The sequence below is a fragment of the Molossus molossus genome, unplaced genomic scaffold (genome assembly GCF_014108415.1).
Source record: "Molossus molossus isolate mMolMol1 unplaced genomic scaffold, mMolMol1.p scaffold_m16_p_4, whole genome shotgun sequence".
In the NCBI taxonomy this organism is placed as follows: Eukaryota; Metazoa; Chordata; class Mammalia; order Chiroptera; family Molossidae; genus Molossus; species Molossus molossus.
The window spans coordinates 74231302-74255847 of record NW_023425377.1 but is presented as its reverse complement, the minus strand read 5'-3'; the positions used below and the strand labels follow the sequence as shown (position 1 = coordinate 74255847).

Below are 24546 nucleotides of genomic sequence, written 5' to 3'. Positions count from 1 at the left end.
GGAAGGTCAGGGAAACCTCCAAGGCACTCGAAAGGCCAAGATACAGGAGCGACGTGGCAGGAGAGGACTCCCAGAGAGGCAGATGCAGGAGTACACAGAGAGGGCAGAAAGGGGCCCAGCCTGCTCTCTCTCTTAAGGCTGCAGGGTTTCTATGCCAGGAGCAGACCAAAGATGCAGAGTGGCCCCAGACTCTCCCACACTCCTTGGGCTCCAGCTGGTTGGTCAGCAAAGTCTTTCAGAGAGTTTTCTATTACTGAAAGGAAAAAAAAAAAAAAAAAAAACCCACAAAACACCAGAAAACCCAAAAGCGATTTGGTACAGGTCCTGGAGCATCTCTGGCACTAGCCCCTTAGAAAATCCTCTTGCGCTTCAGGTACGAATCTGCGTAATGGCCACCAAGGCCTTGGGAGTGCTGTCCCACGTAGCTGCCTTCTGGGCTGGGCTCTGGCGAGGGCAGCAGGTGGGCAAAGCTGCGTTTCTGGCCACCCAGTGGTGTCTGGAGACAGAGGGGATGGGGTAGCAGGTCAGGGGCCACCTCGGTGGGGTCATCATTCCCCAGCCCTGTGTGTCCCCCACCCTTTGCCCATACCTTCAGCAGGCTGTGGCCATTGGGCCCAGGGCCGAGGCCCAGGAGCCCTTCTCCGGAGCCCAGTGGGGAGGAACCGACCGCCTGGCAGAAATGGGAAATGGGATGGGAGAGGAAATATCCCCCAAGCAAAGGTCAGGGCTTCAGGTTCAAATCCTGCCTCTGCTGCTTACCAGCCATGATTGGGGGCAAATCAGTTCTCTCTGAGCTTCAGTTTTTTCATCTGTCAGCTGGGGCTAATACCACCCTCCCTCTGTGCTGCTGGGAAAGTGAGTGGAAGCCCAGAAGGCTGGGCAGCACCAGGTGCTAGACACACAGATGTAGGAAGGACAGTCTGTTTTAGCTCAGCCCTGAGCAAAACTGAACACTGCAGCCACCCTAATCTTGACCTAGGCACTGAGGGTCAATAGGGGTCTCTTGCATCCCGGGTATCCCTGGGAACCTGTGCTCGGCTAGGGGAGGCTCCTCACCTTGTTAAGGTGGCTCTGCTTGAGGCCAGCCTGCAGGCCGCTGGTGAAGTAGGAAGTGGGCGAGCCAGAATAAAAGTGAGAGAGGGATCCCCCACTGCCCCCACCACTCCGTTCGCTGAAGCCACTGGGTGGGGGGGACATCTGCAGAGAGGGGGCTGGCTGAGTGAGGCAGACTATTACAGTATCCAACCCCTTTTGTAAATCACCCCTAAATGACTCTGGGCTTTGCCACACGACTAGCTTTGACCAGTAAGACAGTACCACAAAAATACAAGCAGACGTGCCCCTCCTACCCCCCGGAACCACGTGTATGCACACAGGCTTGGAGGATAAGCTCCACATGGAGCAGATACACCATCCTAGCTGAGGTCCCCAGCTAAGGCCCATGTACCAGCCTACTGACTGCTGACTGCCAGGGATAACTAAGGCCTCTATGAACTGCTGAGCCCCAGCTGAACTGCAAAATGAGTGCAGAGAACCACCAACCCACCATCCATCAAAATGGTATGAAATAATAAAATGTTTGCTGTTCTGAGCCACAAAGTGATAGGACCATTTGTTACACAGCAAAAGCTAACTGGTACATTTGCAAAGTGGGATTCACATGGCAGCTCTTACTTTGTGTCGGCTGGATCCATGAGGCCCGAGGGCTGGCTCCCGTGGGTGGGAGAAGAGCCGCCTAGGTCCCATGTCCTGGATGAAAGTGGGAGAAAGTGTGTTGGGTTGGGGTCTGCACCAACCTCACTCCTAGCTAAATTCTCTGGCACAGATGTCATTAGGAAAGTGTGCCCCTTCCAGTAGGGGGCAAAGTTCTAGTGCATGGGGCAATGAGATAAAATGTGCTATGTCCCAGAGGGTGGGTGGCTCCAACTCAGACTCAGAGATGACTGCTATGAAGTCATGTGGCCCCAATGGGGCCAGGTGTTTAGTGTTCAAGGCAAACTGAGCATCTGGATTGTGTAAACGCTTATACTGTTTATATGTTGGTATCGGCGTTTATTTCAGTTGTTCTCCCCCACACACACACTTTCTTTACTGCTTTAGAGAGAGCTAGAACATCGACTGGCCACCTCCTGCATGTCACCCACTGAGGACTGGGCCCACAACCTGGGCATATGCCCTGACTGAGAACTGAACCGGTGACCTCTTGGTGATTGTGTCGACGTTCAACCACTGAGCCACACCACCGGGCTGTTATTTTCTTTTTGGTATGTGTCCCTAGCAGAAACCGAACCTGGGACTCTCTGGTCCGCAGGCCGACGCTCCAACCCCTGAGCCAAACCGGCCAGGGCAGTGTTATTTTATATTCTTATAATATAGTATGGACCAAACATAACACAGGTGGCCTGGAAGTGGCCACTCTGCAACATCTGACTTAGAAGACAGTGAAGTCATAGAAGGAACAGTTCCCCAGGGACAGAGACAGGAGTCTCAGAGAGAGAAGAGAGAAGGGCAGAGAGATAGACAGGAGGCTAAGCCCTGTCTCTAAGAAGCAGAAGTGCAGCCTAAGGCCTCTTGGGAGAGAAAGACAGGAAGCAAGGTCTGATATGCAGAGACAAACAGACAAGAGACTGAAGGGCAGGGACTGTGTCAAGCATGTCTCCCACTGTCTACCTTGTGCTTGGCCTGGCACAGTCAGTACTAGAGAAATATTGGTTTAGAAAATGACTTGCTCCCAGGGAACAAAGGCCCACAGTAGCCAGCCCTTGGGGGGCTGATCACAGGGCAGGCAAGATACTCACCGAGGGGTAGTCGAAGCCATAGCTGTCAGGAAGCCCTGGTTCGGGGGGCAGGCGGGTGCTGGTGAGGGGGCTGAGCAGGCGGGACTTGAGCTGGAAGGCTTTGCTGCTGCCACCGCCTCCACCACCAGCACCTCTGGGGACTGGGGGGTTAGGCAAGGGGCCCTCAGCTGGGCGGCAGCTTCTTCCAGCGCCTCCCCAGCTCCGGGCCTCCTTACCCGCCAGGTTGCTGGCCGGGAGCAGGCTGTGTAGGTTCAGGTAGGGGTTCAAAGGGATCCGGAAGTCCTTGGGGGGCTCCCCCAGCAGTGAGACCTGTGGCAAGAGGGCTGGATTCGCGAGGGTCCCTGACGGGAAACATCAGAGGGCAGGAGACTAGAATAGTGCTAGGCACAGGGCAAGACCTTACCCCGGGGGGTGTTGGCAGAGGTCCACTGTCTTTCTGTAGGCCTCTGAGGCCAGTGCCTAGGAGCCCCACAGGGGCAGGGGGTGGAGTGAGCTGGGTCGCTGGGGGACCCAAGCCCATGGTTTCCCGGTCACCACCAGAGGGGCCAAGCAGTGGTGGCAGCAGGGGTGGTGGCTTCCCTCGCCGGGGTGGCAGCTCTGGGGGCAGGCCCCCTCCTACAGAGAAAAGAAGAATGTCAGTGGCCCAGAAATACAGGACCCTTCCTTCCCAGGGTCGTAGCACATCTACTTGGACCAGGGTGAGTAGCTGAGGAACAACTGTGTGCAAGTCCTCCAAGTACATCAGCTCCCAGTGCCCAGCTGACACACCCTGAGACCCAGAAAGATTAGGTTATTTGTCCAAGGCTATACAACTGGAAATTTACCACCCAATGAGGACAGGGGAAGCAGGAGGGGCCCAGAGAGATGATGAGGGGGAAGGGTCTGTTACCTGCAGACATCTCCCCAAGTAGGGTATTGGCTGGCTGGGCCCCAGGCTGGAGGGTGCCCAGGGGAGAATCTCCCAGGATCCCAGGCTTCTGGGGACAGAGCACAGTCAGCTGAGGATGGGGGCAGTATGAACTGAGCAACAGAGAGGTATTGCCCAGGGTCTTGGCAGTCACAATGCCCAACACACCCAGACTCCAGCCCACGGACGTTCACGTCCCTCAGTGTCTTTGACACCCTGGCCATCACCCATCTGGCCAGCCAGCAGTAATCAAGGGCCTCCTGCATGCCAGAGCCCACCTAAGACCGTAGGGAGATCCAGGGACCATACACTCAGCAGTCAGAGCCTATCACCCTGTTAGTCAATATGAGATATACATATGTCTGATAAAAATCCTTATGCACCCACCATCCCACACCCAGCCCCCTTGTTTATTACGGAAGCAGTCAATCTTAGCTACACATGGATTCAGTCAGTCTCTTAGGCACGTAGAGGTCCAAGCCCTACAACTTCACATTCTGTCAGTTACCATCAGACATACTCATGTCACTGACTTGGCCCCAGTGAATCAAACCAGACAGGGTGTACGTGTGTGCTATTTTTGTGTGTGTGTATTTCCACGTGCATTGGTTTTTGCATGTGTGCATGTGTCTGTGTGTGTGCATTGAGATGGTATGGTATGTATTTGTGTGTGTCTATTTTTGTTATGTCTCTGCATGAGAGAGTGGGGTCATGAGAGGCCACTCTATTCCCTGGTGGGGCCAGGCCTTTCTTCCCCAGCCAGAGCCACTTCCTGAGTCCTGAGCACCTGCAACAGGCCAGGCCAGACCCCATATTAAGCACAAGGAACACGGCCAGATGGCCCATAACACCAAGGGTGAACCACTGGCAGGAGTGAATGGTGTTTGAAACCAAAAGGCAAAGGGCTGCAGCAGCATGTGTGAATGAGGGGGGAACTCAGGGCCCATGGTGATGTTACCTTTTGACCCTGGGTCTGTAGGGCCAGCTGCAGCAGTGCCGTGGAGAGGGCAGGCCCGTTGAGCAGTGGCATGGCTGGGGGGGCACCCAAGAGACCTGGGGAGAGACCCAGGAAATGGGTGGTGATCTCTGGATGAAAACCTCCTCTGCAATTAAAGACAGCCCTGAGCCCTGGCTGGTTTTGCTCAGCAGTTAGAGCGTCAGCCTGCGGACCAGAGTCTCAGGTTTGATTCTGGTCAAGGGCACGTACCTCAGATGCGGTTCGTCCCTAGCCCTGGTCAGGGTCGTGAGGGAGACAACCGGTAGATGTGTCCCTCCCTCCCACTCTATCTGAAGATAGATAGAAAAATATCCTCAGGTGAGGATTAAAAAAAAAATAGACAGCCCTGGGCTTGAAGCCATGAGAGGGCAAGTGACTAACCCAAAGGAAGGGCCAGGGAGGGGAGAGTCTGCTCTCCCTGCCTCACTGCAGGCTGCAATGCTCCCATCTGACACCTTGCAGGTGACTTCCACTCTCATTCCAGCTCTTGCTCATGGGGCTGTTGTCAGTGGGAGCTCAGATGGGAACACAGTCCACGGGAAGGTGACCAGTTCTGAGAGGCTAGGGACCCCACCCACTGGCCACTTAACTCGCCTTACCCTGCTTGCCTCCCGAGTTGCCATGGAGCAGGGGATTGAGCAGCAGCTGGAGGGAGGCAGAGGGCCCAAGGTTGTTGAGCAGCTGCAGGATGCTGGGTTCAGGCAGGAGCCCTTTGCCCCGATTGAGGGCCTAAGGAGAGAAAAGGAGGGTGATTCAAAGCCGTCAGGCCACAGAGATGGGGCTTCATCCATCCCTGTTGTCCCCAGAGCCCGAGTGGTGACTGCCAGGAGCCCTGATTTCTCAAGGGAGGAAGGCCTGGCCCCTCCAGCTCCCCCATCCTCACCCCCTGGTAACACACTCACCGTGGCCTGGGCAGCTATAAGTGCAGCCAGCATGCTGCGACCAGGGGGCCCTGGGGCACAGAAGGAGATTCGCAGGTGGCTGCCCCCCAGGGCCAGGCCATCTGCCTGCTGCTGCGCCTCTTCAGCCATCTCAGCTGTCTCATACTCCAGCACAGCGAAGCCCTTCAGCTGCCCGTCCTGGCCGTATGCCAGCTAGTGAGGGTGGGAGGAGAGGTGGACATGAGTGCCAGGGGAGCAGTGACCACTCTCACAGAGTGACAAGTGTGACCAGACTGGAACCCGATTATGACAGAGACTCTCCCCAGCCTTGAGAGGGTAGATTTTGGGGCCCAGAACTGTCCTGACCCCTGTTCCTACATTAGCTCATTGAATCTTCTCAATGACTCTGAGAAGCTGCATCCTACCCATTTTTCAGAGGGGACAACCAAGGCTCAGAGAGGTCAGTATGCTTCAGGTCACATAGCTGGTGGGAGGGCAGAGATGGGACCCATATCACAGGAATCAACTCCCTTGGGCCTCATGCCAATGTCACTTGGGGACTTTGAGATTCCTGAGCAAAGGAAGGTGCAGAGATGGGAGTGGGGAGCTGAAGTTCCAGGGCTGGGAGGAGAAGGAGCTGGCTGAGAGGCAGATGGCTTTGGAGTACCACCAAATCAGGGGTCTCAGCCCAAGGACACTGAAGCCAGGGCTGGGAAGGCACATAGTCTGGGGCAAAGCAGGTGGCCTATGAGCTCAGGTTGGAGGCTGGTGGTGAAAAGTAACACAGGCAGTGAGCCATAGGGAACAGAGGTATGGTCCAGGGAGGCCTCTACCCTCCTTGATTGCAGCTGTTAGGTACTTTAGGCCCACAGGCCCCTGGGCCACATGTGTTCCTACACCGAGAAATTTTAAGAAATGAGAAAGGTAGAACGCCATACATACATATAAATTATCCTAATGAGCCCTGGCCGGTTTCGCTTAGTGGTTAGAGCATTGGCCTGCGGTCCAGAGAGACCTGGGTTCGGTTCCCGCTAAGGGCATGTACCTCAGTTGCAGTTTGTCCCAGGCCCTGGATGGGTCATGTGGGTGGCAACCACTCGATGTGTCTCCTTCACATCGATGTTCTCTCTCTCTCTCCCTCCCTCCCTCTGTCCCACTCTATCTGAACAAAAAATGAAAAAACGTCCTCGGGTGAGGACAAAAAAATAAATAAATAAATTACCCTAGTGAGATCCAGGGCACCCTGAAAATCAAACACACAAGTGGCTCTGCAGCAAGACACAAAGAGAAAGGCCATAGACAGCCCCACATTAGTTCTTTGCTGCTAGACTTCTTGGTTTTCAGGGCACTGCAGGTGCTGAAACTATAGGAGGGAGCTGTCCTAGGGAAAGCAGGTACTGGATAACAGCACTCAGCTGAACCCTTCACTGCATCCAGATGCAGGTACTGTCAGCACACCCACTTCACAGATGTGAAAACTGAGGCTCAGAGAGTGGAAATCCCTTGCCCTGGCCACAGAGCTGGAGCTGGGATCAAACAAGACAAAGCTGACACCCTTAAGAGACTGGCCACCTCAGTGTGGCAATGGCTATTCCAAGAACCAATGCCATTTCTCTGGGTTTTCAATGTGGTGTGGTTTGGGACCAATGCAATGTCCACCAGTTGGGAATAGCACAGAGTCCATAAAATTGATTATGGCGCAGCTGCCAAAGGAATGAAAAAGCTCTTATGTCTGAACAGGGAAAGATGCTCAAGACAAAACAAGTGGAAAAATCAAACCAATGCAGGCACAGCAATAAATGGGTCTAAAAAAGAGGAATGCAGGAACACATAAACACATTTGTTGCAAATGCTTAATAAAATCTCGCTGGAAGGACACAGCAAACTGGTGTGAGCAGGGGCTCTGCAGGGAAAAGTGTTGGGGGCCCGGAGGGAGCCTTTACCACAGAATGTGCTAAATTTCCAAATATAAGATTGTTCTGCCCATTCAAAAAAACAAATAAATGGCCCTGGCCAGTTTGGCTCAGCGGTTGGAGCGTCGGCCTGCGGTACAGAGAGACCCGGGTTCAGTTCCCGCTAAGGGCATGTACCTCGGTTGCAGTTTGTCCCCGGCCCTGGTTGGTCGTGCGGGTGGCAGCCACTCGATGTGTCCCTTCACATCGATGTTTCTCTCTCTCTCTCTTCCTCTCTTTCCCTCCCGCTCTATATGAACAAAAAATGGAAAAATGTCCTCGGGTGAGGATTAAAAAAAAAAAACAACAACTAATAAATGGAAAAGGCGTTTTTCACAAGGTCTTGTGAAACCTGCTTCATACATATCTACAACATTCAAGTACTTTTAAGCAAATTTGTAAAGAAATAAAGCAATTACAATATGTAAATTGGTCTGTGAATAAATGGTAAAGTGAACTAGAGTGGGTTGCTATGGGATCTTCTTGGCGATCTCAACTGGATTATGTTTAAAATAAAGTACCCCCCACCCCAGCCAAGACAGCAAACTCCCAGAGTGGCATCAGCCATCTTAGGAAGCAAGAGCACTTAGTTAAGAGGATGGGACCTGGAGTCAGCTGCCTGACCTTGATTCCCAGCCCACCTCTAACTGGCTGGCCGGCCTGGGCAGGTCCCTGCAAATGCCCATCCTTGGCCCTTGGTTTCCTCATCTGTAAGATAGGGCAACAACTGTACCTACTTCAAAGGGTAGTTACAGGGATTCAATACAATGTTCAACAGGGGCAGGGAAGGGTCCTACTCCAGGCATAGCAGCTCAGGGAGGCTGTCGGTTGGGGCCCAGCACTCGCTTTGACTGCCCAGGCAAGGTAGGCTTCTAGCCATCAGCCCACCTCTGGCCAGACCCATACCAAGGCCACATGGCTCCTAAATAGAGGAATTGAGGCTCAAACCTCCACCTGCCTGATTTTGTTTTTGTTTTTGTTTTTATCCTCACCCGAGGACATTTTTCCACTTTTTGTTCAGGCAGAGTGGGAGGGAGAGAGAGAAACAGAGAGAGAGAGAGAAACATCGATGTGAAAGGAACACATCGAGTGGCTGCCACCCGCACAACTGACCAGGGCCGGGGACAAACTGCAACCGAGGTACGCACCCTTAGCGGGAACCGAACCTGGGTCTCTCAGGACCGCAGGCCGACGCTCTAACCACTGAACCAAACCGGCCAGGGCCACCTGCCTGATTTTGGAACCCAGCCTCTGTTCAACTAGGATGCCTAAAGAATGTAGAAGAATAGCCCTGGCCAGTTTGGCTCAGCGGTTAGAGCGTCGGCCTGCGGTCTGGAGAGACCTGGGTTCGGTTCCCGCTAAGGGCACGTACTTCGGTTGCAGTTTGTCCCCGGCCCTGGTTGGTCGTGCGGGTGGCAACCACTCGATGTGTCCCTTCACGTCGATGTTTCTCTCTCTCTCTCCCTTCCTCTCCCTCCCTCCCACTCTATCTGTACAAAAAATGGAAAAATATCCTCGGGTGAGGATAAAAAAAAAAAAGAATGTAGAAGAATAAACAGGCAGCTGTTCACAATAACCCAATCACAAAGTGCTGCTAGCCCCATTTCCAGATGGGGAAACTTGAGGCTCAGAGATGTGGACACCCTTAGCCTCTTGTAGTTGATCATTGCCTTGCCATCCTCAAACTCTACACGAGGAGGTGGCCATCACCTAATTTATCTGTGTCCTGAGCCCTGCCCAGGGCCTGACACACATTAGGTGCAGGAGCATGAATGAATGCTAAGGGAGCAAGGGGAGGAGTTCCTACAGATGCCCAATTCCCCAGGTCCTAACATCTATTCATACAAGAGGAGTGGGCCCCACCCAACGCCATAGAGCTGGAGTCTAGGCCAGGTACCAGCTTCCTCCAGGCTGCATGGGGCTCTGAAGCTAGGATGCAGTGTTCCAATCCTGGCTCTACCACATTCTGGCTGTATGACCAGGAGCATGTCACTTGACCCTTCTGTGCCTCAGTGTCCCCACTTGAAAATGAGGATAATACCTCCCTCTCCAGGATGTTACAGGATAAAGGGACTGTAATAATGTGCTCAGAATCCAGTAAGTGCTAAATGTCCACCTTGGGAGTCTGTGGGCTAGACCATCTGGGGCTCTTTTAGGGCTGGGGCCTACATACAGATGTGCCTGACAAATGTGACTTGGATGAACCAGGGATTGTTTTGTTAACTAATGTGTGAAGACTGAATCCCTTTTTAAGAATGAATCTGGTCAAGTCTACTTCCTGACCTCAAGGCTAGAGTGTGGGCTCCTCTGGAGCAGTCTCCTCAGTGCCAGGCCTGGGACCCAGTAGATGTTCAAGAAACATCTGACGAGTGCAGGAGTCAAAGTAAACGAGCAATGAACAAGCTTCTTGCCCAGCTTTTACAAAGGCAGCCTTGCCTGCACTTCACAGGGGGAAAGAGAGGCCATTGAGGTTAAACCAGTCACTGGAGGAAGCGCAGAAATTTGAACCCCAGTCATAGGGCTGCCATCTGAGCTGTCACCCACCACACCATGTGGCCTAACAAGAACCACATTCAAAGTGGTGTCATCAAGACTTTACTGAAAGGGGACCCAGGAGATTGGGGAGGGTAGGTGAATCCAAAGGACCCCTCCCAGGTGCTCCAGGCCTGGCATCTGCTCCCCAGGTTCCCAGTCCAGGTACAAGCTCACCTGGCAGAAGGTCGGTGTGTGGACAGCCGACAAAGCCTGGCGCAAGGTGTCCACATCACTGAATCCAGCAGGCAGGCGGTCGACACAGAGGCAGCGGGAATGGAGCAGGGCAGGTGTCAGCTGTCCCGCATCCGTCCAGTGCACATAGAGAGTGCGTGTGCCCAGCGACTTGCCCAGCAGGTCCGACTTGGCGCGGGCAGCTGAGTCCTTCTTCATGTACTCAGCAAAGCCATAGCCCTTGGAATGGCCAGTGCGCTCACTATAGACCAGGAAGCAGCGCTCAAGGCTGCCAAAGGGCCGCACCAGCTCCTCAAATTGCTGCTGTGTGAGACTGGGGGGCAGATTGGCCACGCAGAGCAAGGCATCAGTGGGCTGAAGCTGCACGGATAGTTCGCGCTCCCGCAGGCAGCTCTGGTGGAAGGTGCTGATGGCGGCCTCGGCCTGCTCCCCATTCAGCAGGGTCACAAAGGCTGCAGCAGGACAGGGAGTGGGTCAGTGGGGTCCTGCGGGGCTGCCCCTTGACCCCGTGTGATCTCAGAATACTGACCAACCAGGATACCTCAGGTCCCGGCAGACTGGATAGTTGCCAACCTTGAGGAATTCGCACAGGTGCTGGATAGTTGCCAACCTTGAGGAATTCGCACAGGTACCTCCTGCCTCCTGCTCCCTACCCTCACCCTTACCCCTGCTCTCAACCTACTTGTGAGTTCACCTGCTCTCTTATCTACTATGTACCTGGCTAGGTGACACATAGGAAATAGGTGAGTAACTTGGGTGACGCATAGGGTAGTCGTCAAGCAGGTGGTCACTGGAGCCTAGGTTTCAACTCCAGCTCATGTGGCTGTGGGGTCTCAGTTTCCCCATCTGTTAGATGAGAATAACTCACTCTTCATAATCATCATTGTGCCAGCAAGGAGATGGGTACAGAGCAGCAGCATGCCCGCCCAAGGGGAGGAGCCTGGACTTGAACCCAGGCAGACAGGCTCCACAGTCCCACTCTGCACCCCTTCCTCACCACCTTTCTAGGCTGCCAACATCTCTCACCTCTCATGTCCAAGCCCCTGTTATCAGCCGCAGTCCTGTTGCCATTCCTGGTTTGCTGTCCGCCCAATAGCTACAGCTTTTCAAAATGATAATCAGAATGTACCATGCCCTTATCCAGGGGCTTCTCACTACAGGGGCCAAGGGAGCCTGTGTGACCTGGCCCATGGCCCTGATGACCTCCTCTCCCATCTCTTGCTGATACTTCCTGGACCATGCCAGGCACATGCCCCCTCACATCTTTGCACTTGTTTTTCCCTGAGCGTGGAACACTGACCTCCTCTTCTTCACCTGGTTAATCCTGATCTACCCTTCAATCTGACTGCAAACATCACTTCCCCCACGAAGTCTAACCTGAGTGTTCCTGTTTCAGATCACAGCTCTGGGCTCCTACAGCACTCTGTAGCTTCTGGTCCCATGACCACTTCACCTTCACACCTGCAGTCATGTGACTGACACCCCCACTCCACCCCCAGACTAGACCGTCTACGCTTAGTTCACAGCTGTGTCCTCATGTCCCAGCATATACTGGCTGGCGCTCAAAAAACATTTATTGAAAGACAATATTAACAAAAGAATCACTTAACCTCTGGATCCTCAATGCCTGGCATATATACATACGAAGTGCTCAGTATACAGTTCTGACTTGTTGCCCCTCTTACTGTTTACTAAATGCTAGACACCCACAGCCTTTTTAGGTATTTTAATGTATTTGGCCTTGTGGCCTGCCCAAGCACAACTTGCTGGTGAGAAAATCGAGGCTCAGGAAGGATGAATCACTTCCTATGGCCACAGAGCAAGGACAGACCAGGACTTGAATCCAGGTTCATTTGCCTCTAGGGCCAAGATCTTAACCACTACCCTAACCCACCATGTAGGGGCACTTGTCCTCACCTGCTTCTCATCCAAGTTACAGATTGCAAGCACAATACCTAGAGGACAAAGATACCCACTGAGGGTCTCCCACAAAATGGGGGGAAGGATGCAAGGCTGACAGGACTCATCCCTGTTCTCATGGAGATGACTACTCAGTGTGGGAGGGTGAGTGAGCCAGCAGCAACAGCCCAAAGTGATCAATATTATGATGGGGAGAGGTTATTCAGGGCACTGTGAGGAGCTGCCTGCCTCCAACTGGATAGAAGAAGAGACAGCTAAGAACAGTGGCAGAGGAAATGCCTGGAAGACTGCCATTGAGGCAAGGCTGGGGCACATCCTTGCAAGATAGTGTGAAGAGGAGCCTCAGACAGGTTTTGAGGAGGAAGAAAAACAATCAGGTAAGCATTAGGTATGATTAGACTTGCAATCAAACTGATCAGATTTGATCGACCCTGGCTCCCTGGAGGAGGGCAAGTAAGAGTATAAAATCATACAGGCAGAGACCAGAGGGAGGCTGCCATTCTGGCAGAGATGGAGGGGCACCAATTGTTCTTGAGGGCCTAAAGAAGACCAGACAGGCTTGGGTGACTGGATGGCTGAGAGGGATGGTGTGGGAAGTGGGGGAGTCCAATGCTCAGGTATCTGGCTGAGCAGCCTGAAAGAGAAACATGAATATCAAGGCTGCTCCATGACAGGCATCCAGATAAGACTGGGGCAACAGTCTGTCCTGCGGTGGCCTAGGGGACGATGTTGGGCCTAAAATTCAGGAGAGGGGACGATGTTGGGCCTAAAATTCAGGAGAGGAAACGTTGAGCCAGAATGCTACAGCTTCAGGGACTGTCACCCCTTGCCACTAGCCCACCCTACAGCCCCACAAACCTGTCCCTTTGTATTTGTCCACAAAACAGTACTTGAGCTCATAGTCGCTGAGCAGGTCGTGCACTTCCTGTGGAGATAGAAGGCAAAGGACAGGGAGTCACCAGGAGCTGAAGTAAGCAACTCAGTGCCACCTTCACATGCGACAGCTATCTATGAAGGCAGGTTAATTGCAGGCCCCATTTTACACTGAAGGAATCTGAGACTCAGAGCAATTACTTGCCCAAAGCCACTGAGGCCATACCTGGCAGAACTGGGACTCAGAGCCCAATTGCAGACGTCGTGCTCTTAACCAACACAAAACACTCTCAGAGAGCCAAGTGGGCCCTGGCTGGTTTGGCTCAGCGGTTAGAGCGTCGGCCCTTGAACCAATGAGTCACGGGTTCAATTCTGGTCAAGGGCATGTATCTTGGTTGTGGTTTGTCCCCAGCCCTGGTGGGGTCATGCGGGAGGCAACCAGTCAATGTGGCTCTATCACATCGTCTCTCTGTCTCCTCCCTCTCCCCCTCACTCCCACTCTATCTGATAAGTAGAAAAATATTCTCGGGCGAGGAGTAAAAAAAATAATAATAAAGAGAGAGCCAGGTGGGTCTGAGTTCAAGTTCTAGCAATTCTGTATGCCCTTAGGGAAGTTGTTTAACCTCTCTGACCCTCAACTGACAAGACTGACTCTTTCTAACAACATTACAAGTTAGGTATTAACAAATCCATTTTGCAGATGAGGAAACTGGGGCTCAGAGAGGTGAAGGTCATAGGGATGGTAAAGACAGCAGCAGGAATGCCACCCAGAGGTACCTGACTGGGGACCCTGTGTACCTGAAGCCCACACTGTGTGGCTTCATGTGTTTCCCAATTCCCTACTGCTGACACAGCCATCTTCTTATAAGCCAGATGCGGGGGCGAGGCTCTGGGGCCTCCTTGTGCCAGATACACTGTGCACCTTTGCAGGAAACACAGCGTGTTCCTAGCTGAGATGACAGGTCCTAGGAGGAGGGCTGATTCTATGCTTAGTGGTGTTTGCTCCAGGTCTGTCCTCAAGTCATGCCCTCCCAACACTCTGGGGGCCCTACCAGCCATGTGTGAGGGTGAGCCAGTGGCAGATATGTTGATGGGCCAGAGAGCAGGAATTCTCAGCAACAGGAAGAAAGAGCCCATTCCACCACCATAGGGCAGGGCATACCAGATGCAATCTCCTTGGGTCCAAAGAGCACTGGAAAGCCCTGTGCGGTAGGCCTCAAGAGAAGCGCACCCCTGGCCAGATCAGCCAAGGGGGTGCTCCACAGAACACTGGCCCCTCCTTTCTTTCAGGTCTGTGGGCTAGGGGCAGGAGACCCCTTTTTCCAAATTAATCCTGGGTCTTTTGGGGAAGAAAGATCCCAGGAGCTGCTACAACTTTTGGCCTATCCCTAAGAGAAGTTAAACTGTGCTGAAGATACTCTAGCCAATCCTGAAACTGCGGGCTATGAGGTCCCGCCACCTCATGGTAGAGGGGAATGAGGAAAAACATAATCAGAGCAGGAAGCAACTGGCGTCTCTATTTCCAGAGTCCCAGTCAGCTGCCCATTCACAATCCCCCAACTTGGCCAAAGCTGCCCGCCCACTTCAATAACTTGGTCTCTACCAAACTTGTAGTAGCCCCTAGCAACGTCCTCCCTCAATACAAAGTTGGTTTCTCCCTCCATCAACCCCCCCCCCCAACAACCTGCTCTTGGTATCTCCTCAGGGATCCTGCGTTTGGACTCTCCTGCCGACGCCCCCCACCCCTGGGCACGCCAGCGTTGGTGTTGCCTGGTTTCCCCCGCGCACGCGCACGGTGGTATTTTCCGCCACGCTCCCACACCGCCCCCCCCCCCATACCTGGTTGGTCACGTCCCCCGGGAGGCCCCGGATCAGTATCTTGCGGCGGTTACGGAACTGGCGTTCGGTGTGTTCCAGGCGTTTCCTGATCTCCTCTGGATCTAGCGGCGGCAGTTCTTCTTCGGGCGCCCGGCGCTCCGGGGTATCATCAGCTTCAACCTCGGCCCCAGCCTCCGGGCTCAGCGGGGGCCGGTGAGTAACGGACACGTCGGCCGCCATCTTGGGAAACCCGGCGCCTTCTGGGACCAGCGAGCCGGGGCGGAGCGGCATAGAGCGGCAACGAGGACACGTCCGCCTATTGGCCGGAAGAAGCCCCGCCTCCCCCTTCGAATCTCTCAGCTCATTGGCTAAGGGCCAGCCCGCCTCCCGGAGTTTACACCGCCTCGGCGCCACAGCCTCAGCTCCTTGCCGCCGTTGGGAAGTCCCTGAGTGGACGCGTAGCGCAGTGGGAGAGCCCCTCAGCGAAGGAGGAATCAAGCCACAGACTCCGAATTTTGAGAACTTTATTGTTAAGAAACTCGGGGATGCAGCCAAACTCCCGTCGTCTTTGGCCCATTACTCCAGTGGCCCGAGGCTCAGGATGGCTCCTCCCCCAGAGCCTCGTTAAGCCCTCTAGACGTGAGGGGCAACAAGGTGTTCCCTTGATTCACATGGTAGATGTCACTACGCTTCTGCACCCCGAAGACGTACACTGAGGCCGCGATGAGAACCACAAGGCCCACGGTCGTCAACACCACTATGACGGAGGCGACGATGTGGGGGTTCCGAGCTGTGCAGAGAAGAAGGGAATAAATACTCGCACCCCTGTCCGCCCTACGCTTGCCCATCTAGACCCGCAGACCCGCCTCAGCTCACCTTGAACGTTCATCATCACGGTGAGAGTGTGCGTGCCCTGTGAGCTGGTCGCCAGGCAGTCGTAGGTACCGCTATAGTTTAACCTGACGCGGAATGGGATCCCGACGGACACCTGGGTCCCGGAGCCTAAGTGCAAACACTGTAGCTGGGGATCCGGGTTGCCCCTGGCCTCGCATTGAAGGACTTGGGTCGTTCCTTCTTTCCACGTCAAGTGCTGAGGACATTTGGCTGGGTCAATCTTGGGACCATCTGTGGGACCAACAAGTGATCAGACACACCCGAGGTACAGTGGGGCAAGAGAGAATTACATTTCTCCCTCGCCACTTCACGCTTCCATAGCTTCACTCTATGGTGGTTTTTTCAAATACAGTCGGTCCTCGTTTATCACGGTTAATCAGTTCCAGACTCTACCGTGATAAGTGAAATATAATATAGTATTTGAAAAAACTGCGATAGAATGAAGCCACGAAAGTCGAAGCACGAGGTGGCGAGGGACTACTGTATATAAATAAAGAATCCTACTTTGCAGGAATTTTATTTTATTTTTTTTTATCCTCACCAGAGGACATTTTCCATTTTTGGTTCAGATAGAGTGGGAGGGAGAGAGAGAGAGAAACATCGACATGAGAGAGACATCGACCAGCTGCCACCCACACGACCCAAACCTGGCCGGTAAGGGGCAAACTGCAACTGAGGTACATTCCCTTAGCGGAAACCGAACCCGGGTCTCTCTGGACCGCAGCCCGACGCTCTAACCACTGAGCCAAACCAGCCAGGGCAGGCGGAAATTCTTTTATCGCGGTAGAGCCTGGAACTGATTAATCGCAATAAACAAGGGCTGACTGTCTTTCCAAATCAGGAAAGCAAGGGATTAAAGGTGAGAGTGCCCTACTCACACAGTACACGCAGCTGGATGCTCCTGTTCCTATGCAAGACCATTCCATCCACCTCGAGGGCGGCATTGCAGAAGAAATTTCGTCTGTCATCCCTCTTGGTGGCATTTAGCTGAAGCAAGGCGAGCTGTCCTGGGGCGGCAGCGGGAACTCCATCCAATGTGACCTGGACTCGGGCTCCAGCAGTGCAAGTCACAATCACTGTGGTCCCCTGAAGGACGGTGGGCTGGCTCAGGTTCCTGATGGTCCCGTTCAGGTTCATGATGGGCCCCCAGAAGCCTAAAGTAGTGGTGTTGCCTGGGAGTTTGCTAACCAATCCATCACATGGGCCAAGCCCAGCCCTCCACCCGCATCTATCCCCCTCGGGGTATCTGGGCCTTGCCATTGAACTACTCTGCAGCCCCACCTAACTTGGAGCACTCAAGCCATACTCTAATGGTGACCTAGGCCTCACCCACGCTGCAACTCCACCCACTTTGGCAGCTCAGGCCCCGCCTTTCTTACTTGGCTTCCCTTGTGCCTTGCCTGTTGGGCTAATGAAGCCCCATCCCCTTGCCTCCCCGCTATAGCTGTTTTTTCCCTGCCCCATCTTACTATAGATGGTCAAGTTCTTCCGAGTCTCCTGGCTCTCGCCCCCCAGTGTTACTTTGCAGACAATCTCTTGGGTGCCCTCCAGCTCTGTGCTCGCTGTAACTATTGCTGTAGCAGTGAGCTTGTCACCGTGGCTTGTGACTGTGGAATTGAGCATCTGGTCCCCCAGCACCAGTTGGACCTGGGCCTCTGAAGCCGGAAACAGCCCGTCCAAGGTGCAGTCCACAGGTTGGGATGTTCCCATCTCCAAGAACCGGGGAACAACAAGACGGGGGGGCATCACAGGCAGGACTGGAGAGAAGAGTGGGAGTAAGCTGGAGGAGGTACACAGTGGGATGCCCCATTCCCTGTGACACACTCATGCCCCCCAACCAAGGTCCTTTTTCCCAGGATACCTTGTAACCTGGATTACTGCACATACTTCTCAAAAATTCCCATGGCCGTTAGCCTCCCTTCTGAGGCCACCTGTCCAATTGCCAAGGGCAGGCCTTCCCAGAAGCCCTTGAGGTCCAGGCCACCTCATTCTCAGGAACCTCACAGCCAGGGCATTCTGCCTTGGTTCAGCTCATCACCACCCACAATCCAAAGTCCCTTCCCTCACCAAAGGTTTGGAGCTGCCTAGGGGCTGAGCTGTTTTGGAACAGTCCTAGCCCTTGATGCTGAAGGTCCAGTTCTGAGCGACAAGAGAAATTGGCACCATGATCGTTTCTGTCTGCTAGCACCGTGGTGGTGACTTCCGCAGGCTCCCCAACTGCCAGCTGCCTGCTCAGCACATCCTTCCCACGGAGCAGCAACACCGAGAGGTGGGTCCGGGGTGCCCCGCCTGCCACCCAGCAGCGTAAGGTGAAGTTTTTGCCTACAGGCTTCCAGGGGGACATGGGTGCCAGCTCCACACGTTCCGGAAACCCTGGGGATGGGTAGAGGGAGGGAAGAATAGAACTTACCAGCCAGCCCTGCAACCCCCACCCCAAGGAGTAGAGAGTAGCTTAGGGTGGCCCAGTGCAGAACTGTGAACTTTGAATTGATAAACCTGGAGGGCTTAGAAATGTGCCAGTGGAAGTGATTGCTCTTGTCATTAGCATCATGATTATTATTTCCTGTTTTGTGAGACACCTGCCAGGCACTGAAATAAAAGTCAAATTTGCTGTTCCCAAGGACCTTACAGTTTTTTTAAAAAAGGAAAGGATATGCACATTTATGACCACTTATGATGTTAACAGTAATTATAAAAGTTCCTGTTTAGAGCTTTCCTTAGATTTTGCAGGTATTCGCCTTCATTCACATAGCAACTGAGTAAAATTTTCTCTATTATTCCTTTTACAGATGGAAAAACAGGACCAGAGAGGTGATCTGCCCAGAGATGGACAGCCAGGAAGGGCCAGAACCCGGGTTGGAGTGTGGATCTTCCAAACTTTAGACCTATGTGTCCACCTGCCTCTTTGATATAACATCTAAGTACTCCCCTGACCCTCCTCCCAGTTTTTGGCCTGGACTCTGGCCTTGACCTCTCCAAGAGCATGGTCCAGCCCTTCCCAGTCAGTCCTAGGTGCTTAAGACTCTCACAGTATACCTGCCTGGGGCAGCCTCTCGAGGTGCTCTGGCATGATCATGGGGGACCTGACACCTCCAGGCTGGGTCCTCTCCCAGATAAAGCTGCAGTGCCCTTCGCAGGGACACATACCAAACACAGCCTCCTTGGGAAGCATCTTACTCTCACTTTTGACAGCTTGAGCCTGCATCTCAAGCTGTCACAGAGGCCTATGGACTGGCTGCTGTGAAAAATATTTAACATCTTACTATTTAAAATTTTAGAATATTTGACAAGGAGGCCTCCTCCTTAACCTCAGGCACCACTGGTCAGGAATAGTGTTGTGCTGGCAAATTCTGTTTATGCTTGGGCTCTGGCGGAGTGGGAAGTAGGGAGCCTGGATAAGGAGCATTTGCCAATTTCTGCCATGTAAATACTCCCACTATGGCTTATATCAAGCTACCCAATGTGAGACAGTTAGGAGAGATGAGCACAGTCATATAGATCTCAAGCCAGGACCAACAGGCTCTGGACAGGCACAGCACTAGTCAGAGGCACTTCACAGACATGCAGAGACAGATACACAGATACATAGACAGACACATGCAGAGGTACACATTACACAGAAATATAGATACAAATGCATATATGTAGACATACTGACACAGACATCCACATAGATATTGATGCAAACACATTTGCCCACACACACATAACAGGGAGTCACACGTGGAGACATACAGATAGTCATGGAGATGCACACAGAGAGATACATACATACAGACACAAGCACACAGATGTACATTTGCACAGACACAGATTTAATGACATACATACAGACACAAGCACACAGATGTACACTTGCACAGACATATGCTGATGGACACACTTGTAGGTATGCAAACACGTACAGACACTGGCACCCACGCAAGAGCATACACATGATTGTATGTGTTTACTATACTTTAATATATGAAGGCTTCATAAAATGGTAGGCATTATGAGTATTCTCTGTTATTTTCTAGTCTATTGTATGCCTTTTTTTTTTTATCCTCACCCGAGGACATTTTTTCATTTTTTTGTTCAGATAGAGTGGGAGGGAGGAAGAGAGAGAGAGAGAGAGAGAGAAACAGCGATGTGAAAGAGACACATCAAGTGGCTGCCACCCGCACAATCAACCAGGGCTGGGGACAAACTGCAACCGAGGTACATGCCCTTAGCGGGAACTGAACCTGGGTCTCTCTGTACTGCAGGCTGACGCTCTAACCGCTTAGCCAAACCGGCCGGGACTATTGTATACCTTTTTAAAAAAAAAAAAAAAAAAAATGTTTTTATTGATTTCAGAGAGAAGAAGGGAGAAGGAGAGATAGAAACATCAATGAGAGAGAAACATTGATTGGCTGCCTCCTGCACGCCCCCTTCTGGGGACTGAGCCTGCAACTAAGGCATGTGCCCGGACCTGGAGTCTAACCAGCAACTTCCTGGTACACCGGATGATGCTCAACCAACTGAGCCACACCAGCAGGACTATTGTATGCTTTTTTTTTTTTTTCTTTAATGGTTTATGGGAAATTTTCTATTTATCTTCAGATAAAGTGGGAGGGAGGGAGGTAGAGAGACAGAGAGAGAAAGATGTGAGAGGAAAAACACATCGACTGTTTGCCTCTTACATGACCCCACCAGGGCAGGACTGAACTGAAACAGGTACGTGCCATTGACTGGAATTGAACCCGCCACTCTGGTCCGCAGGCTGAAGGTCTAACCACTAAGCAACAGCAGCCAGGGTGTGGGTATCTATTCTTAAAACAGTGGTCACTGCCAGCAGCACTAGATAAATGAAGATTTGACATTTACACATTTTATACTTTTGATTTTGGAACCCCATTAATTTATTACCTGCCATAAAAATATAAGTAATAAATAAAAGACATGCACTGTCATTTTTAAATGCTTGCTGGGACCCAAATACATTGATTTTACACTGCTGCCCTGGCATATGGTTGAGATGCATCTCTGTCTCTCTGTTTCTATCTCTGTCTCTGTCTCTCACACACATTCATAAGTGTCCAGGTCCAAGCTCTAGGCCAGAGGCCTGGCCCATTCCTGCAAACTCAGGGCCCGCTCCCCACACCATTGGCAGTTTACCCCCCACCACTGCCTGAGGCCAGTCCCACCTCCAGGCACATCTACTCACGGTACACTGTGATGTCAGAGGAGCTTGTCATCTGCGAGTCATTGCAGAAACCAGAGCAGAGGACCTTACTGTCACCAGTCACATTGCTGAGCTGGAAGGCCGCCCAGCCCAGGCCTTTGCCCACTAGCTCCTTGAATAGGAATGTCTCCAGGTTTATGAGTTTAGGTTGGGGGCAATCTGTACTGCAGTTTACCAAGAGGGATCCTCCAGCAGGCACCACTGGGTTCTGGGGCTCTGCCTGAAGCAGGAACTCCTGCCCCTGGTCACCTGCAGAAAGAGGGAAGCTCTGCTGATTGATCTAGTTACCCCCCAGCCTATTCATCTTGAGGCCCTACCATCCCACACCTCCTCAACCTGAGATATGGTCTCTGCCTTCATGGTGCTTCCCTTCCAGTGGGGAAGATAGGTGATGGATTAGGGACGGGGAAGAGCTTGGAAGGAGGCCAGGGGAGGCCCATAGGAGCCTACAGGAAGTGAATCAGAGAAGCTCCCTGGAGGAGACAACTACAGCCACTTTTGAAGGGTAAGTAGGAGTTAGCCAAATGAAAGGGAAGAGTGATCCTGGTAGAGGGAATAGAGATCCTGGTAGAGGGAATAGAGTAGGCAGAGGTCAAAGGTACAGATGGAGCAGAGAGAGAGTGGAGGGAAGACATGCAGGGACTGGGCCTCAGGGAGCCCTGAAGTCTGAATTAAGGTCCCACAACTTTCTCTCCAGGACACGGGTAAACCCCCTGTCAGATATGAGTTTAAGGTGATTGCAGCAAACAGCAGCAGGATGTGGGGTTTTGCTTTCTCCGGTCCTCTATTCTCTACCGTCCCCATGTTGACTCGCCTTACCTGGAAGAAGACAGCAGACCAGAAGCAGAGAGATGTGTGGAGTCCAGCAGGCCCCAGGCAGAGGCCTCAAAGGAACCATGGTAGCCAGCCTGTGGAGCACAGTGCCTTAATGTGGCACTGGGCAGGGCAGTGGGGAGCAGGAGGTGCCACGTAGGGGACGGAAGCACAGCCACAGTGGTTAAGATTACAGAAGTCCAGGGGCTGCACCTTGCCCAGGCCTGGGGCAGGGCAGGGCAGGGCAGGGGGGATATTATGTGGCTCTGGAGATCCAGAATGGGGAGTCCAGCTAGGGCCCAACGAAGTGATGGGCACTGTTGAATCTCCCACAGGGTGGGCTTCAGTTAACTTCTGGCTCCCAAATGAACTAACAGGAAATGCTAACACAATCATCTTCCTCTGTTCTCAGTACTGAAGGCGCGGCGGGGGTGGGGGGTGGGGGTGGGGGGTAGGGTGGTGAGACATCTTCCTGCTGAACTTAGGCAAGTGTGTAATTGTGCAGAAATTTCATTTCTTTGATATGACCTCTTTTTGATCAAACTTATCTCATCATGCACCCTGACTCTTCCACCTCTCTCTCCCTTGTAGGTCCACTTCCTTAATCACTAAACCTTCAGGACAATCAGGTTCTGGCCAGCATCAAATAATATTAGGAAGAAAGCCTTGGGTCTATTGACCACAGAGGAAATAACAGCAAGGCCTCAGTTGCATTTCCACTCTGAACCCAAGAAAGTGGAATGCTCCCATCTACCAAATGCTTGCAAAAACAGACAGAATGGTGCCATGGCTGAGATCAGGACCAGATGCAATAATCAATTACCCCTTACGCTAGCGCCAATCCATCAATAGAGACCACGACCCTAACTCCCTTCATCCCTTATATAACCCATCTCCAAGGAGCCATCAGAGAGCCAGGTCTTTGAGCACAAGCTCACCTGTGACTCCAGGTATAGCACCATTTCCTTAATTAATAAACCTTTACTTTCTTGGCTGCAAACTTGATTGGTTTTGATTTGGGCTTTGATGCATGCAGGTGATCAGACTTTTTAAATTCAGTAACAAAGGTGAAGGTGTTATTCCTAGAAGGAAAGGTAATGGGAGACCTCCAGACACTGTCCTTGAAGTGATAAGGTGGGATTTCAAGGGAACAATGGGGGACTTCTAGGGGTTAGTGTGAGCTCTCAACATTCTTGGGGGACAAATAAGAGATTTGGAGGTGATAAAGAGGGATTCCCTAAAATGACTGAAGCCATAAAAATGAACAGAGCTCACATTTATTGGGCTCTTGTGCCAGGCTCTGGCCACTGGGAGTGGTTCCTGTAGGGAGGGCCATTTACCTTTGAAGATTTTGAGGGATCCTACTACCTTTGAAGGTCTTGGGAGATCCTTGCATTCCCTATGCACAGTGCTGGGGTGAGGTGTTCAGGGGAAAGCTGAATTCTGAATCACCATTTGTCAAGGATGTTACTTGTAACTTGCTCCTACCCCTGTCTTCATCCCTCCCTTGCCTTCCCCTCAAGGCAGCAGGTCTTTTCATCCCAAGAGAAGGGACAGGGTGGTCAGGTGGCTGCTTCCACCTCCATCCACTCCATCTCTCAGGCCTCTAATCCACCTCTTCTCTGATCTGGCTCCTGTGAAGAACCTTGTTGAGGGCCTCAATGGCACCCAGCATTCATCTATTCTCCCCAACACTGAGGCCATGCCTTTTTCTCTCTCACCTGGGGTACCTCCCCACTCCATTCAAGGGTCTTCTCTGATGCCTTGCTCCCCCATCTATTTCCCACATGGTGCTGAGAGAGCAACTAAAACTCAAAAGTATTTGTAATTGATCTGTTAAGAGATTATATCCAGATTTTAAAGAATTCTTACAACTCATCAACAACAGCAAAAACCCAATTCAAGAATGGGCAAAGAAGTTGAATAGATATTTCTCCAAAAAATCTATTTAGATGACCAATAAATACATGAAAAGGTGCTCAACATCATTAGTCATTAGGGAAATGCAAATCAAAATCACAATGAGGCCCTGGTCAGTTTGGCTCAGCAGTTAGAAAGTCGGCCTGTGGTCCAGAGAGACCGGGTTTGATTCCTGCTAAGGGTGCGTACCTCGGTTGCAGTTTGTCCCTGTCCCTGGCTGGGTTGTACGGGTGGCAACCACTCGATGTGTCCCTTTCACATCAATGTTTCTCTCTCTTTCTCTCTTTTTCTCTTGTCCTCTCTCGTCCTCCCACTCTATCTGAACAAAAACAAAAACGAAAAAATGTCCTCGGGTGAGGATAAAAACAAAACACAATGAGATAGTACTTCATAGCTGTTAGGATGGCTACCATCAAAAATACAAAACAAATCAGAAAATAGCAAGTGTTGGTGAGGATGTGGAGAAACTGGAGCACTCATACTTTGCTGTTGGAAATATAAAATTTAGATTGTTCCTCCAAAAGTTAAACAATGATTCAGCAATTTCTCTTCTAAAATAACTAAGCCCTGGCCTATGTTGCTTCGTTGGGCGTCATTCTGTGCACCAAAAGGTTGCCGGTTCAATTCCTGGTCAGGGCATGTGCCTGGGTTTCAGCCTCAACCCCTGGCAGCTGATCGATGTTTTTCTTTCTCTCCCTCTCTCCCTTCCTCTATCTCTAAAAATCAATGTTAAAAATAGTAAAAAAAATACTGAAAGCAGTGACTCAGGTCCTGGCCTGGTAGCTCAGTTGGTTAGTGTCATCCTTATACACCAATGTTGTGGGTTCAATCTTCAGTTAG

At 52.0% G+C, this 24546-nt stretch overlaps 2 protein-coding genes across 2 annotated transcripts; both read right to left on the bottom strand.

The window, feature by feature from the left end:
• Positions 1-267: 267 nt before the first annotated feature.
• Positions 268-15151, bottom strand: RAVER1 (ribonucleoprotein, PTB binding 1). The gene is made up of 13 exons (XM_036240435.1): positions 14895-15151; positions 13041-13107; positions 10245-10714; positions 5605-5796; positions 5302-5431; positions 4664-4758; positions 3688-3775; positions 3202-3413; positions 2799-3107; positions 1675-1749; positions 1057-1197; positions 590-670; positions 268-496 (listed from the first exon to the last, which is right to left on the bottom strand). Exons 1-13 carry the CDS (start codon positions 15111-15113, stop codon positions 350-352), a joined length of 2226 nt encoding a protein of 741 aa, XP_036096328.1. The 5' UTR covers positions 15114-15151; the 3' UTR covers positions 268-349.
• A 211-nt stretch (positions 15152-15362) lies between these two features.
• On the bottom strand, positions 15363-22143 carry ICAM3 (intercellular adhesion molecule 3). The gene is made up of 7 exons (XM_036241273.1): positions 21793-22143; positions 20956-21222; positions 17835-18140; positions 17237-17524; positions 16646-16921; positions 15750-15998; positions 15363-15663 (listed from the first exon to the last, which is right to left on the bottom strand). Exons 1-7 carry the CDS (start codon positions 21869-21871, stop codon positions 15470-15472), a joined length of 1659 nt encoding a protein of 552 aa, XP_036097166.1. The 5' UTR covers positions 21872-22143; the 3' UTR covers positions 15363-15469.
• Positions 22144-24546: the final 2403 nt, after the last annotated feature.

What these genes read in the sequence shown, in the direction of transcription:
- RAVER1 (XM_036240435.1), bottom strand. Translation starts at nt 15,113, where the DNA reads ATGGCGGCCGACGTGTCCGTTACTCACCGGCCCCCGCTGAGCCCGGAG. An exon ending in GGACAAATACAAAGGGACAG is followed by an intron (nt 10,715 to 13,040) that starts GTTTGTGGGGCT and finishes GTCCTGCTGCAG; the next exon opens with CCTTTGTGACCCTGCTGAAT. An exon ending in ATGGCTTCGACTACCCCTCG is followed by an intron (nt 1,750 to 2,798) that starts GTGAGTATCTTG and finishes ACTTTCATCCAG; the next exon opens with GACATGGGACCTAGGCGGCT.
- ICAM3 (XM_036241273.1), bottom strand. Translation starts at nt 21,871, where the DNA reads ATGGTTCCTTTGAGGCCTCTGCCTGGGGCCTGCTGGACTCCACACATC. An exon ending in CTCTGACATCACAGTGTACC is followed by an intron (nt 18,141 to 20,955) that starts GTGAGTAGATGT and finishes ACCCATCCCCAG; the next exon opens with GGTTTCCGGAACGTGTGGAG. An exon ending in CATCCAGCTGCGTGTACTGT is followed by an intron (nt 15,999 to 16,645) that starts GTGAGTAGGGCA and finishes TTGGTCCCACAG; the next exon opens with ATGGTCCCAAGATTGACCCA.